This window comes from Heterodontus francisci, chromosome 24, assembly GCF_036365525.1.
Source record: "Heterodontus francisci isolate sHetFra1 chromosome 24, sHetFra1.hap1, whole genome shotgun sequence".
Classification (NCBI taxonomy): Eukaryota; Metazoa; Chordata; class Chondrichthyes; order Heterodontiformes; family Heterodontidae; genus Heterodontus; species Heterodontus francisci.
The window spans coordinates 67,708,717-67,724,339 of NC_090394.1; the positions used below are offsets into that span (position 1 = coordinate 67,708,717).

Sequence of the window (15,623 nt, forward strand, 5' to 3'; positions counted from 1 at the left end):
ATTTAAAAAAAATAAGAATAAAATAAAAATAATAAGTGTTCACTCACCATCTCGGAAAACTTTATTGAAGTCAAATCCTTGGTTTGCGAGAAAATCAATACTTGAACTCTGAAACAAAATTTTTTTAAAAAGGTATAAAGGATTCGTTTTGCCAAAATAAAACCAACCACCCTCGGTCGGACACCAAACGTTCAAAATATATAGTCCTGGCTAAAGATTATCCCTCAACTAACATCTAAAAACCAAGATGACCTGGTCATTATCTTGCTATCTGTGGGAGCTTGCTCTGCACAAGTTTCCGGCAATACAAACAGTGACGACACTTCAAAAGTACTTCATTGGCTGTAAAGCAGTTTGGGACATGCTGAAGTTGAGAGGCACTATATAAATCCAAATCTTTCTTTCTTCAGTAATTGCATTTCGAGCATTCCACTAGTTTTCTGAGAGCTCCTGTTAAAGCATGAAATCTTCGTCTAAATTTTTAACCTCATGATTTATTTCTGCAGCCAGTTGTTAGTAGGTACTGTCCTAGCCAAGTTAAGTTCCTCACTAATTTATACATACTAGTTTGCCTTTACTTCAGAAAAGCCAAACGACCTTCATTACTGTGCCGGTTTACTTCCCTTTATGTAACTCATTGAATCCCACCAGAAAAACACATCAAGGTACAAACAATATGAACACATTGCACAAGTGGAACAGCACTTTAGTACCAACAAGGATGGTGAAATATTTTTTCATTCTTTCCTGGGATGTAGGCATTGCTGGCAATGCCAGCATTTATTGCCCATCCCCAATTGCCCTTGAACTGAATGGCTTACTAGGCCATGTGATAGGGCGTTATCTGATATGCAGGTGGTTATGAATCAATGTGGTTGCCTCAATGTGGAATCAACCACATTGATTCATAACCACCTGCATATCAGATAAGTGTGTGATTAAAATGGCAGGATTGTACATTCATACAGCTTTTCAACTGTAAGCTTTTATAAACTGCGGTACATACAGGTAAACTGCAGCCAGCATTACACCCAGAGTGAGGAAAGGAGAAAAACAAAACAAAAAAAATCTAAATAACACCACAATAAATGCAATAAACACACGGGTGTACATTCCAGTTAATAATTATATCCTTGGTTCAGATAACCAGTTATAAACCACTCAAATTTTCCTTATGCAGATCATGAGGTCATCTAACTCTTCAAATTACTAGGTGGCAACACCAGGACAGCAATTATTCTCTATATAATTTAAAGCAATGACGAGAGAAAATTCAACGTCTTTTGGCCAGCGAGTATTGTTACAGTGCAGTGCTGCATTCAGTATGAAATTGATGTATTTGCGTAAATGGTGCTATCACAATCAGTTATTTAATCTGTTGCACATCGAATAATTCTCTCCCCTTAACCTCCTTCATAATGCAGGAAAGTCCCAATGGGAGGGTGGGGGGGGAGAGGGACAGGGAAGGGAAGGGGGTGGGGGGGGGGGGGGGGGGGGGGGGGGAGTAAGAGAGGGGGGGGGAAAAAAATCAATATTCAGTGACCCCTGCTGGAGGACCATGTGCATGAACATAAAGAGATAAGAATGGGCTTGGTGTAATGCTCCACTGGTTTAAACAACATGATAATCAACCACCAACTTGCATTTAAATAGTGCCTTTAATTTTTTTCATATTATTCGTTCCTGGGATGTGGTCATCGCTGGCCAGGCTAGCATTTATTGCCCATCCCTAATTGCCCTTGAGAAAGTGGTGGTGAGCTGCCTTCTTGAACCACTGCAATCCATGTGGGGCAGGTACACCCACAGTGCTGTTAGAAAGGGAGTGAACCCAGCAACAGTGAAGGAACGGAGATATAGTTCCAAGTCAGGATGGTGTGTGGCTTGGAGGGGAACTTGCAGGTGGTGCCGCTCCCATGCATCTGCTGCCCTTGTCCTTCTCGGTAGTAGAGGTCACGGATTTGGAGGGCGCTGTCTAAGGAGCTGCAGTACATCTGGTCAATGGTACACACTGCTGCCACTGTGCGTTGGTGGTGGAGGGAGTGAATGTTTGTAGATGGTGTGCCAATCAAGCGGGCTGCTTTGTCCTGGATGGTGTTGAGCTTCTTGAGTGTTGTTGGAGCTGCACCCATACAGGCAAGTGGCGAGTATTCCATCACACTCCTGACTTGTGCCTTGTAGATGGTGGACAGGCTTTGGGGAGTCAGGAGGTGAGTTGCTCGCTGCAGGATTCCTAGCCTCTGACCTGTTCTTGTAGCTATTGTATTTATATGGCTACTCCAGTTCAGTTTCTGGTTAATGGTAACCCCCAGGATGCGGATAGTGGGGGTTTCCGCGATCGTAATGCCATTGAATGTCAAGGGGAGATGCTTAGATTCTCTCTCATTGGAGATGGTCATTGCTTGGCACTTGCGTGGGGCAAATTTTACTTGCCACTTATCAGCCCAAGCCTGGATATTGTCCAGGTCTTGCTGCATTTCTACACTGACTTGCTTCAGTATTTGAGGAGTCGTGAATGGTGCTGAACATTGTGCAATCATCAGCGCACATCCCCACTTCTGACCTTATGATTGAAGGAAGGTCATTGATGAAGCAGCTGAAGATGGTTGGGCCTAGGACACTACCCTGAGGAACTCCCTCAGTGATGTCCTGGAGTTGAGATGTTTGACCTCCAACAACCACAACCATCTTCCTTTGCACTAGGTACGACTCCAACCAAGCGAGAGTTTTCCCCAATTCCCATTGACTCCAGTTTTGCTAGAGCTCTTTGATGCCATACTCTGTCAAATGCTGCCTTGATGTCAAGGGCAGTCACTCTCACCTCACCTCTGGAGTTCAGCTCTTGTTTGAACCAAGGCTGTAATGAGGTCAGGAACCAAGTGGCCCTGGTGGAACCCAAACTGAGCATCAGTAAGCAGTTTATTGCTAAGCAAGCACCACTTGATAGCACTGTCGACGACACCTTCCATCACTTTACTGATGATTGAGAGTAGACTGATGGGGCGGTAATTGGCCGGGTCGGACTCGTCCTGCTTTTTGTGTACAGGACACACTTAGGCAATTTTCCACATTGCCGGTTCGATGCCAGTGTTGTAGCTGTACTGGAACAGCTTGGCTTGGGTGTGGCAAGTTCTGGAGCACAGGTCTTCAGCACTATTGCCAGAATGTTGTCAGGGCCCATAGCCTTTGCAGTATTCAGTACCTTTGGTCATTCCTTGATATCGTGCGGAGTGAATCGAATTGGCTGAAGACCGGTTTTCTGGGATGCTGGAGACTTCAGGAGTAGGCGGAGATGGATCATCAACTCGGCACTTCTGGCTGAAGATTGTTGCAAATGCGTCAGCCTTAACTTTTGCTCTGATGTGCTGGGCTCCCCCATCATTGAGGATGGGGATATTTGTGGAGCCACCTCCTCCAGTTAGTTGTTTAATCGTCCACCACCATTCACGACTGGATGCGGCAGGACTGCAGAGCTTAGATCTGATCCGTTAGTTATGGGATCACTTAGCGCTGTCTATTGCATGCTGTTTACACTCTTTGGCATGAACGTAGTCCTGGGCTGTAGCTTCACCAGGTTGACCCCTCATTTTGAGGCATGCCTCGTGCTGCTCCTGGCATGCCCTCCTGCACTCTTCATTGAACTAGGGTTGATCCCCGACTTGATGGCAATAGTAGAGTGGGGGATATGTTGGGCCATGAGGTTACAGATTGTGGTTGACTACAATGCTGTTGCTGCTGATGGCCCACAGCACCTCATAGTTGCCCAGTTTGGCATTGCTAGATCGGTTTGAATCTACCCCATTTAGCACGGTGGTAGTGCCACACAACACGATGTAGGGTATCCTCAACGTGAAGATGGGACTTTGTCTCCACAAGGACTGTATGGTGGTCACTCCTACCAATACGGTCATGGACAGATGCATCTGCGGCAGGCAGATTGGTGAGAATGATGTCAAGTATATTTTTCCCTCACCACCTGCTGCAGACCCAGTCTAGCAACTATGTCCTTTAGGATTCGGCCAGTTTGGTCAGTAGTGGTGTTACCGAGCCACTCTAGGCGATGGACATTGAAGTCCCCCACCCAGAGTACATTCTGTGCCCTTGCAACTCTCAGTGCTTCCTCCAACTGGTGTTCAATATGGGGGGGCGGGAGGAGAAGTGGGGTGGGAGCGGTAGGTGGTCATCAGCAGGAAGTTTCCTTGCTGATGTTTGACCTGATGCCATGAGACATCATGGGATCTGGAGTCGATGTTGAGGACTCCTAGGGCAACTCCCTCCCAACTGTATACCACTGCGCTGCCATCTCTGCTGATCTGTCCTGCCAGTGGGACAGGACATACCCGGGGATGGTGGTATCTGGGATATGGTCAAACTCACCGAATCATACCTTACAGACAATATCAGGCTTTTGCTCGACTAGTCTGTGGGACAGCTCTCCCAACTTTGGCATAAGCCCCCAGATGTTTTTGCAGGGTTGACAGGGTTGGGTTTGCCATTGTCATTTCTGGCGCCTAGGTCTATGCCAGGTGGTCTGTCCAGTTTCATTCCTCATTAACTTCATAGCGGTTAGATACAACTGAGTGGCTTGTTAGGACATTTCAGAGGACATTTAACAGTCAACCACATTGCTGTGGGTCTGGAGTCACATATAGGCCAGACCAGATAAGGACAGCAGATTTCCTTCCCTGAAGGACATTAGTGAACCAGATGTGTTTTTACAATCAACAATGGTTTCATGGTAATTATCATTTTTAATTCCAGACTTTTATTAATTGAATTCAAATTCCACCTTCTGCCATGGTGGGATTCGAACTCATGTCCCCACTGCAATACCCTAGGTCTCTGGGTTACTAGGCCAGTGACAATACCACCACACCACTGCCTCCCCATGTAGAAAAAAAGTCCCAAGAATTTCATAGCCATACAAGGAAAACAGCTGGTGAACCAACAGAGGAGAGATTCAGAGAGGTAACCATAAAGCATGGTCAAAGAGTTGATGTTCAGGAAAAAAGGCAAAATATTCCGGATGCTGGAAACCTGAAATATTAACAGAAAATGCTGGAAATACTTCGGTCAGGTAGCCATCTGCCTGGCCTGCGAAGTATCCCCAGCATTTTCTGTTAATATTATGGGTATTAGGAGGAAAGTAGGACTTAGAAGACTGAAGGCAGTGCCACCAATAGTGAGGTGAAGGGAAAGAGAGAGATGCCCAAGATGGTGAAGTCAGAGAGGAGTGTTCAGACAGCAGCACTGTAGAGCTCATGGAGGTTAGTGAGATAATGTGAAGATTTTAAACCTGGGGTGCTGGGGAAATCAGGAGCCAAAGAATGTAACTTGGTCCAGAAGGCTCACAAGTGAAAATCGTCTACTTGGGCAGATACTGGAGGATAAAACTATTTCTGAGAAACTTCAACCATCAGTCAATGTCTTCAAGGAAGAGGAGAAAATTGGCAAGGGGTGAAAAAATTCCTTTCGGTCATTCAACAATAACATTTTGTCTCAAGAGTTCTGCAAGTTACTAAATGTTAAGGATATAAGTGAATTTTCTGATGTTTTGAGGAAGGGTCTACACCTGAACAGTGAACACTGGTGTTGATCGACCCACTAAGCCTTTCCAGTTTTGTTTCAGTTCCTTTTGCAATTGTTTTGCTATTTGTGAATTTTGGGACTTGGGAATTGTAATGGAAGTCACGGCCAACCATAATTAGTCAGCTACAGGTAAATGTGGATGAAAACTTTTGGATCAGTTTCTAAAGATCATTGGAGATCACAATTTATTCAAAGTTCTCCCAATACTGCATTACCAACACAACAGTTTCTCCATCAACACAAGATCAATGGTGTCTAAAATTGCTAAGATGAATATGTAATAAAGGAAAAAGGGAAGAAACTGCATTAGAATTATGCCTTCTTCAGTGACAAGATGGCTTCAATCTGCCGCTTCACTGCCAATTAATTATTTTTGAAATAATCTTTGTTGAGTGAGTAATATCAGCCCAAGCACCAGAAGAGCTTGCTGGTCTAAGTGCAGGGCTTCTTTTATATCCATGTCTCATTGAAAAGGTGGTACTCCCAACAATGCAACACTGCCTCAGTACTGCACTAAAGTGTCAGACTATCCGAGTGCGAGGGCTTGAATCCACAACCTTCTGATTGAGAGTTCAGCGCTCTTAACTGAGCCAAGCTGACATGAACCATTACCAAAAAAACCCCAAGTTCCAGTCCACAAGATCTGCCCTTCGTTTAGACCATCCTGAATTCAACCTACCTCAGTAAACAGAAACTGCATTGGGGGGGGGGGGGGGGGGTGCAGGGAGAGAAATCAGCTATATTATGAATAAGTGAGAAAAAGTGCAGGAAGCGAACAAATTGAAGGGAAGTAGAATACAGTACAAATAAAATTTAAAAGGCAAAAAAAAAATACTTGCATTTCTATAGCGCTTTTCATGACTATAGGATGTTCCACAGTGCGTTACAGCCAATGAATTACTTTTCAAGTGTTGTAATGTAGGAAACATGGTGGCCAATTGCATAGAGCAAGCTTCCATAAATAGCAATGTGATAAATCTGTTTTTTGTGATTGGACTGAGGGACAAATATTGGCCAGAACACTGGGGATAACTCCCCTGCTCTTCTTCAAAATAGTGTCATGGGATCTTTTACGCCCACCTGAGATAAAGATGGGGCCTCGGTTTAAATTCTCATCTGAATGACAGCACCTCTGACAGTGCTCCTGCAGCGTCGAACCTACAACCTTCTGACTCAGAGTGAAAGTGCTACCAACTGAGGCACAACTGAGACCTCAAAAGTACAAAATAACTCTGCAAAATCGGAATTTAAATAAGCCAATCATTTTGATTTCAAGATTACCACTAAAAAAAGTTCTATGTTTCCTTCCACTATTTTAATTTAGTTTTATAACAGCACACAAATTTTTACTTTAAGAATGTCGAACTGTTTATCTAATCCAGATCCAACACCAATAAACTTGTTCACCCTCAAATTGAACCAAGTCGCGTAATAAATCCAGACAGGGGAGTTCTAGTTAACTGCTGCGTCTGACTTCCTAGTTCATCCTATTTGTCAAGTTAACAGTGACTGCCCTTCAAAATAATTAAATTGTACATGAAGTACTTCAGAACATTTTGGGAAGTAATAAAGGACACTATACAATGTGTTTTTCTCCTCCAAGTTCCATCTGATTTTTTTTTGAGATGTGAGGTGAGGCTTGTTGGCTCCCTAGTGGATAAATTAGAACACCAAAATATCTTAGTATTCACAGCTTTAAAACATATGCCACTTAACAGAACAGGATGATTCAAACTTTGCACATGGTCTACAATGCTCCACCACCAAAATGTCTGGACAACTCCTAAAGTAAGCCACTTTCAATGTACACTCAAATAATATGCACTCCTGTTAGCAGGACACCCATCTTCACCCAACAGCATTAGCACTTCAAATACAAGTTTTTCTTACCTGGCAAACAAACTTAACATCAGGTGAATTTCTAGAAAGTGGCTTTGGAAATACGTAGAAATTAAAGGTCTTCATTATGTGTCTGTCGAGCAAAAAAAAAATTACGAATAAAAACTACGGCTAGAACTTCTTACCAACGTCACCAATTGCCCTAATGGGGAAAGGCACCATCTGTGATACTATTATGCAGTTCAGGCCTGAAGTAGCACTCAGGGGAATAAACCAGGTTTATACAACCTGTCCTCATAGTTTAACCTCTTCAGCCTTCAGTATTATTCTTCTGAATATGCACTGTACCCTCTCCAAGGCTAACATTTTCCCAAAACTAAATACAGTACTCTATCTGGTGTCTGACCAAGGCTCTGTTCAACTGAAGCATAATCCCCTCACTTTTGTATTCCAACCCTCAAGATTGACAGTCCTAAATTACATTTTGCATCTGTGGGCTACAGTTGCACAGTGGTTACGTTACTGGACTAGTAATCCACAGGCCTGGACTAATGATCCAGAATTTAAAATGTATATAATTAAATAAACCTGGAATGAAAAGCTACTATCAGCAATGATGACCAAGAAACTACCAGATTATTGTAAAAATCCATCTGGTTTACTGATGTCCTTTCAGGAAGGAAATCTGCTGTCCTTACCTGGTCTGGCCTATATGTGACTCCAGACCCCACAGCAATGTGGTTGACTCTTAACTGCCCTCTGAAATGGCCCAGCAAGCTACTTAGATGCATTCAAGAGGCGGCTCACCACCACCATCTTCTCAAGAGCAATTAAGGATGGGCTATAATCGCTGACCTTGCCAGCGAAGCAGACATCCTGTGAATGAACAAGAAAGAAAAAAAAAAATAGACACCCAAGCCACTGAGCTCCTCCCATGACAATTTTAGTTTCTCATGTACTGCTGGTATTTTTCCTCTCTGTCTTGTTTTCACAGTAGAGAAAAGTACTCATTTGACAAAAACAAACAGATAATGCTGGAAATGTTCAGCAGATCTGGCAGCATCCATGGAGAAACAGAGTTAATGTTGCAGGTCAATGACCATGCGGTAACCTCCCGAGCACTTCCAGCATTTTTAAATTTCAGATCTGCAATATTTCGCTTTTGTACTCATTTAACACTTCTGCCATTTCCTTATTGCCCATTATAGTCTCATCTACATCTATCTTCAATGGCCCCACATTTCCCTTTACCACTTTCTGTACTACAAAATTGTTTTGTTCACTTTGATATTCCTTTCAGGTTTTTTCCCCATATACCCTTCTTGCACCTCTTACTTTCTTTGCATCCTTTAGTTTCTTTACACATCTCTCCCAGTCCATTGGTTTCCCACTTTCTCCCCATGCATGGGCAAGGATTTTCTTTTCACTTAGTATTTGTTTGCTGACCATGGCTGCTTAACCAGACAATGTTTGTAAATGTCAGGTGTAGAGAGAATGAATCTCATCTGTTGTTCCCTTCACGGTAAAACAACTCAATCACTGGTTAGCAGAGTCACATGAAAAATGTTCATTTGGATAGTAACCTTTGGGTAGTTACCTTGAGGGCATGTGGCACCTATAGAACTGTACTCCAGCATAAGTCAGCAACTGCAGGGAGAAAGGGCAAAATAATTGACAGAAACCTCATGCTCGTTAAAAATGAAGACAAGTGCATAAATAAACCCACCTGTTCTCTGCAGCGTCATACTTGAATGTGCAAAGTCCAAACTGAAATAGCAGGAAGTCCATGGAATGCTACAGTAAAAGAAGAAATAATATTTTGCTCTTTTGAGTCATAGTGCAATCATGGCAGTCCCATTCCCCGCTCAATCCCCATAGCCCTGCTAGTTTATTTCAAGTGTCCATCCAATTTCCTTTTGAAATCATTCATCACCTCAGCTTCCACCACCTCATAGCAGCAAGTTCTAGGTCATTCCCATTTGCTGCATAAAAAAAGATGTTCCTCACAACCCCCAACATCTCTTGCCCAAAACCATAAATCTGTGTCCCCCAGTCCTTGTACTATCAGCTCAGAAGAACAGCTTTTCTTTGGCTACTTTACAAAAACCTACCATAAACTTGTACACCTCTATCAATTCTCCCCTTGATCTCCTTTGCTTCAAGGAGAACAACCCCAGCTTCTCCAACCTAACCATGTAGGTAAAATCCCTCATCCCTGGAACCATTATGGTAAATCTCCTTTGCACCATCTCAAGGACCCTCACATACCTCACAAAGCGTGGTGACCAGAACTGAACGCAATACTCTAGTTATGGCCTAACCAGAACTTTATAAAGGTTCAGCAGAACTTCCCTGCTTTTGTACTCAATAACGCTATTTATGAAGCCCAAGATGCCATATGCTTTGCTAACTACTCTCTCAATATGTCCTTCCACCGTCAAGGATCTATGTACACATACCCCCAGGTCCCTCTTTAGAACTGTGCCATTAAGCCTATATTGCCTCTCCCTATCCCTTCTGCCAAAATGCATCACCTCGCACTTCTCTAATAAATTCCATTTGCCACTTGTCTGCCTATTCTGCAAGTCTATGTCCTGTTGCAGTTGATTGGTATCACACTGTCTGCCACACCTCCACATTTGTATCATCAGCAACTTTTGAAATTTTACTCTGTATTCCAACATGCACATCATTTATATATAGTAATGGTCCTTGCACTGACCCTTAGGGAATGCCACCGTCTACCACCTTCCAGTCTGAAAAATAATCATTTATCATGACTTGCTGTTTTCTGTCCTTAAGCCAATTTTTAATTCAAACTGACACTGACCCTCCAATTCCATAAGCCCCAATTTTGTTCACTAGCTTTTTATGTGGTACTTTGGAAAACGCTGTCTTAAAATCTAGATAGACAACAGCCATTGCTTTCCCTTCATCAACCTTCGCTATTACTTCATCAAAAAATTCAATTAGATTAGTCAAGCACCATCTGCCTTTCACAAATCCAATGCTAGATGTTCTTAATTAATTCAAACCTCGCCAAGCGCCTACTAATTTTTTTTCCCCCAATTATAGTTTCTAAAACAATACCCACTACTGCTGTTGAGCTGACTGGCCTGTAGTTACTAGAACTGTCCTTGCCCCCTTTCTTAAAATAAGGGTGCCACATTTGCCACTCTTCATTGGTGATATTGGGGGACTTTAATTACCCAAATATGCCACTCTCCAACCCTCTGGCACCTCTCCAGTATCTAGGGAAGATTACGGCGAGCCCTTCCACCATCTGCACCCCCATTTCCTTTAGCAACCTGTGATGCAAGCCATCCCAACCAGGTGACTTATCCACTCTCATAGCCAGCCTTTCCAATGCATTGTGCCTCTCAATTTTCACCACATCCATTAGCTCTACCATCTCCGCTGCTACCGATATTTCGTCAGTATCCTCTTGCTTAGTAAACACCGATATAATCATTAAATATTCTAGCCTTGCCTTATGCCTGTAAGCATATATCACCCTCTTTGTCCCTAATAAGCCCCATTCCACCACTTACTAACAGCTGACTATTGCCACTGTCCTGTAGTTTTTTCGGAATATGTGGTTTGCCTTTAAGGTTTGTAAAGGATCAGTATTGCTTTAGGAACCAGCAAGCCTCAGGAGTTATAGGAAGGTGCATTTTCATTGCCTTCGAAACAGCCATTTGGAGACTGCGATTCAAAGAGTGCATTCTCGATACCATGGAAACAGCCACTGGGAGTGAGCCTGATGCGATACATTTGTTACAATTCAGTTTGAACTGGCTTTTAGTGAGACAGTTTGTTCTGACAGATAGAGGACACTGCTGTGGTGTCAGAGCCTGGAAAAAGAGCTCTACCATTTAAACTGAAGGAATAGGATTTTAGTCTGTTTATTATTATCTCTCAAAATTCTAAGAAAAACTCAAGCCAAAACAAATATCTTTGGTAATTTAAATTGAAGAAAGGGAAGTTAGACTGTGACAATCTTTTATCCCTCAAAAACTCTAAAGTCAGATTGATTCTATTGAAAGTATTTGCAAGTCAATACTTGTTGAAATTCGCTGGAGAAGGAAAGCAACATTCTGTGAGGACTTCGAGCAACATTGGACTGTAAATTTGCAAGGACTCTAATTTTTTCTATTTTAAATGTTGTTTATATCTTCGTAGTGTTTAAGAATTTAGTTTTTCTAATTAAAAAGAGTTAATTTATTGATTTAAAGACACCTGGTTTGGTTAGCTTCATTCAGGAGTTAATAGATGGCACAATTTGGCTGGGTCTCTCTTTAATTTGGTAAGTTTTAAATGATATGTTAGCCGATCTGTGGAACGACGGGATTGAATTAACAATGCGTTGGTCCCACCACAATCAGAGTCGTATATTTTGATTGGGGGCTTTGACAAGAGCGGTCGGTCGTAACACTATTTACATGCAGATGATGATTTTTGAGTTCCCTTTTATGTTGACTGCCATTCTATTCTCATATTCTCTCTTTGCCAGTCTTATTTTCCCCTTCACTTCCCCCTCTCCACTTATTGTATTTGGCCCAGTTCTTGCTTGAAGAATTCACCTGACATGCATTGTACACCCTGTTTCTATTTCATCATATTCTATATCTCCCTGGTCATCCCAAGGAGTCCTGGCTTTGGTTCCCCTATCTTTTGCTCTTGTTGGAATGTACCGAGCCTGTACCTGAAGCATCTCCTTGATAAAGATCATCCATTGTTCCATTACTATTTTTGCCGTCAATGTTTGGTTCCATTTTACCATGGCTGGATCCCTTCTCATCCCATTGAAAATAGCCCTCTTCTAATTTAGAATCTTCCTTGCTCTTTGCCATTAGCAGTCTAATCCTTATGGTATGATCACTCTTACCCAAGTGTTTCCCCACAGACACTTGGTCGACCTCATTCCCCAGCACCAGAACCAGCAATGCCTCCTTCCTACTTGGACCGAGAACATACTGGTCAAGGAAATTCTCCTGAACACATTTCAGAAATTCCTCCTCCTCCTCTACTCTAACATTACTCATACTGATGGGGATAATTAAAATTCCCCAACATCATCACTTTGTAGCTCTTGCACATCTCTGCGATTTCCCTGCACATTTGCTTCTCTCTTTCACTATTTTGAGGCCTACAGAATACCCCCAGTAGCACGATCATACCTTTTTTGGTATTCTGTTTCCAATACTACCAGCATGGCTTCCCTAATCAGTACTGCCACCCCACCTCCCTTTATTCCTTCCCCATCTTTTCTAAACACTTTATATCCCTGCATATTAAGGGCACAGTCCCCATGATCTTTAAGCCACACTTCCGTTTTTGCCACTATATCATATTTCAACATGGCTATTCATGCTTGTGGCTCACCAACCATATTCACCACATTGTGCATTTATATACCTGCACTGTAAACATGTCTTTGTACTCCTCGTAGTACTTCTAAGTCTGCTCCTATCTGACATGGTACTACTCCCTTCTCCAATACTATCCATCACTCTCACTTAATGCACCTTATTCTTCATTTCTACTTCTATATGCTGGTGTCCATTGCCCTACCAAATTAGTTTAAACCCTCCCAGCACATTAGTGAACCTCCCCATGAGGCCATTGGCCCCAGTCCTGTTGGGGTGTAACCCATTCCTTTTGAATAGGAGCCTCCTGCCCCAGAACCGGACCGAATGCCCCAAGAATCTGAAGCCGTTCCTCCTGCAGCATGCCTCAAGCCATGTGCTGAACCTCCCTATCTTCCTATTTCTAGTCTCACTCGTGCGCAGCTCTGCGAGTAATCCAGAGATTACTAGCTTTGAACGCAGAGGTTCCTCATTCTGGTTAGTGACAATGAACAAATGCGACAAAATTAACTTGCTTTGAATTTTTTTTTCCCCAGCATCTCTCTGCTGTGTATAAATAGACAGGCAGGGTCAACCCAGGTCTCAGGTGAACTCAGGATTCATGATAAAGTAATGCCTGCAACTGTGGCACTAATAGGAATCACCTTGTCAGTTTCACTTAGGAGGAATGGGAAATGGAAATGTTGCACTGATGCACTGAGGTGGACTGTTCAGAAGTGATCTTTGAACTAAAATTGTCGCGTGTGGATGGACTCTACTTTGTAACTGGACATGCTCTGGGAAGCGTGATACTGGGTGACAAAATGAAAAAACATGTTCCAATCTCCTCCATCAACATCCCTCACTTTGATGAGCACAAAAAGGAAAAAATTCTCCTAATGGCCCACACAGGATAAATTAAAAAAAAAAAAAAATCCTGTAATAAACAGTATTCAAGAGATGTGAAGTTAGAACAACTGGGAGAAAATAAATTAAAAGCTATACTTTTGAGTTTTAGTGACAGAGAAGTACTTCAATTACCGTCTGAAAGTCGTGGCCTGTGAAAATCACATTAGAAACTGGATTGTATTTAAATTTTAGAGCACCATCACATCATCCAGTGAAAGGAAGCCCCTGTTCTCACCCACCTATATATCATAATGCCCTTATCACACATAGTTAACTCACTACCAGCCATTTTTCACAATAGAAACCTGAATGCTAAAAGTTGTATTGTGCATTATCATAGGACCATACGAACATACGAATTAGAAGCAGTAGGCCATTCGGCCTCTTTGAGCCTGCTCCTCTATTTAATAAAATCATGGCTGATCTGATTGTGGCCTCAACTCCACTTTCCCACCTACACCCGATACCCTTTGACACCCTTGTTGGATAAATTCTTGACTATCTCTGCCTCCACCACTCTCTGGGGAAAGAGAGTTCGGAAGACTCTCAACCCTCAAAAGAATTGCTCCTCATCTCTGTCTTAAATGGGTGACCCCTTATTTTTAAACTGTGTCCCCTAGTTTTGGTCTCTCCCACAAGGGGAAACATCCTTTCAGAATCCACCCCGTCAAGTCCGCTCAGGATCTTATGTTCCAATAAGATCACCCCTCTCATTCTTCTAAACTCCAATGGATACAGACCCAACCAGTCCAACTTTTCTTTATAAAAGATAGCCACCACCACCCCCAATCCCAGGTAGCAATTTAAGGAGGTGAATGAAAAAGTTGGGGATCCTTAGTTAGTTTCAGGCTCGCACATATGTAGTCAGGGACAGCCCCTTGTTCAGAACTCACTCACATCTGTAATGCAACCCCCATCTCAGTTATTCAACCCACATGCAAAAAGTATAATGCACTCAAGTCAGCATTCACAAAAAAAAGTACGATGGTGAACACCAGTCTGTGCACTTAAATCGTAAAGAGAATTAGAAATGAAACATCAGGCTGTTGGAGGATATCTTATTCCACTGGACAAAATACAAGCAAACTATTTCTTCTCGATTTTTGTTTTAAAATGTGTCGTGCACAAGTTTTAAGAGAATACACAAAGCAGGGATACGAAACTCCCGATGTCTTGTAACTACTGTGCAACTTGCATCACAGTGATACATCAGAACATGAATATTGCTGGATAAAGAGTGCTGTGGCTGTTACTCAACCACTAGTAACACTTAATCTTCAACCTTCAACATTCCTTCTTTCTCTGTCCTGACCCCCATAATAGAAAAACTCTCCCCCTACTTCAGGACATCAAGGTGCTGTGTTTAGAAGGCTCTGTAGCTTCTATCAATGGCACTCTTTAAAAAGGAGCTCGTCATCACTTCAGCTTCTCCTCCCCCATTCAGGCCCATTCCATTCAGAGGCTGAGTTATGAACCAACAAACCCAGTATGCCCTTTTTCACAACCTGCAGGCTTGGATAGTTTTCAATATATACAGTTACACTGAATTAAAAAAAACACAATGCTCCATTTACCTTTTTCAGCTTTTGATATCTTTCTTCTGGTGTGTCCAAGCCATTTGTCAGTGTGCTCACTGAAGGCCCATCACTTATTCCTGAAATGAAATAAAAGGCCATGGTGCAATTTTCCAATAACTACGGCAACAGCCATCACAAATATTAAAATCTCACATTGCTCTCACTTCAGGTCGAAGTTTGGAACAGCAAAGTGTGATCTTGAACTACACATGCTTAGCTGCAACGACAAGTGGTACAAAAACCAAGCCAGGTCTCCAAGGATCCAGAAGCATTTGCTGAGCCTAATCCACTGCAGAGGGAGAGAGCATTCCTCCAACATCCAGACTACTATAGTTCTCATTACTAATTGCAGGAAGGGGAATTC

General features: G+C 42.6%; 1 protein-coding gene across 2 annotated transcripts in view; it reads right to left on the reverse strand.

Annotated features, from left to right (window-relative positions):
* parn (poly(A)-specific ribonuclease (deadenylation nuclease)) overlaps positions 1–15,623 on the reverse strand; it is a 157,099-nt gene that overhangs the window by 137,657 nt on the left and 3,819 nt on the right. Inside the window, exons 3-6 of one of the 2 annotated variants that reach the window (XM_068056478.1) lie at positions 15,257–15,336; positions 9,152–9,219; positions 7,477–7,558; positions 48–108 (exon numbers count right to left, since the gene is read on the reverse strand). In XM_068056478.1, the coding sequence (XP_067912579.1) occupies positions 48–108; positions 7,477–7,558; positions 9,152–9,219; positions 15,257–15,336 (291 nt within the window). Of the gene's footprint in view, positions 1–47; positions 109–7,476; positions 7,559–9,022; positions 9,073–9,151; positions 9,220–15,256; positions 15,337–15,623 lie in introns of those variants that run through there. The other variant, XM_068056479.1, reaches the window with a different exon arrangement.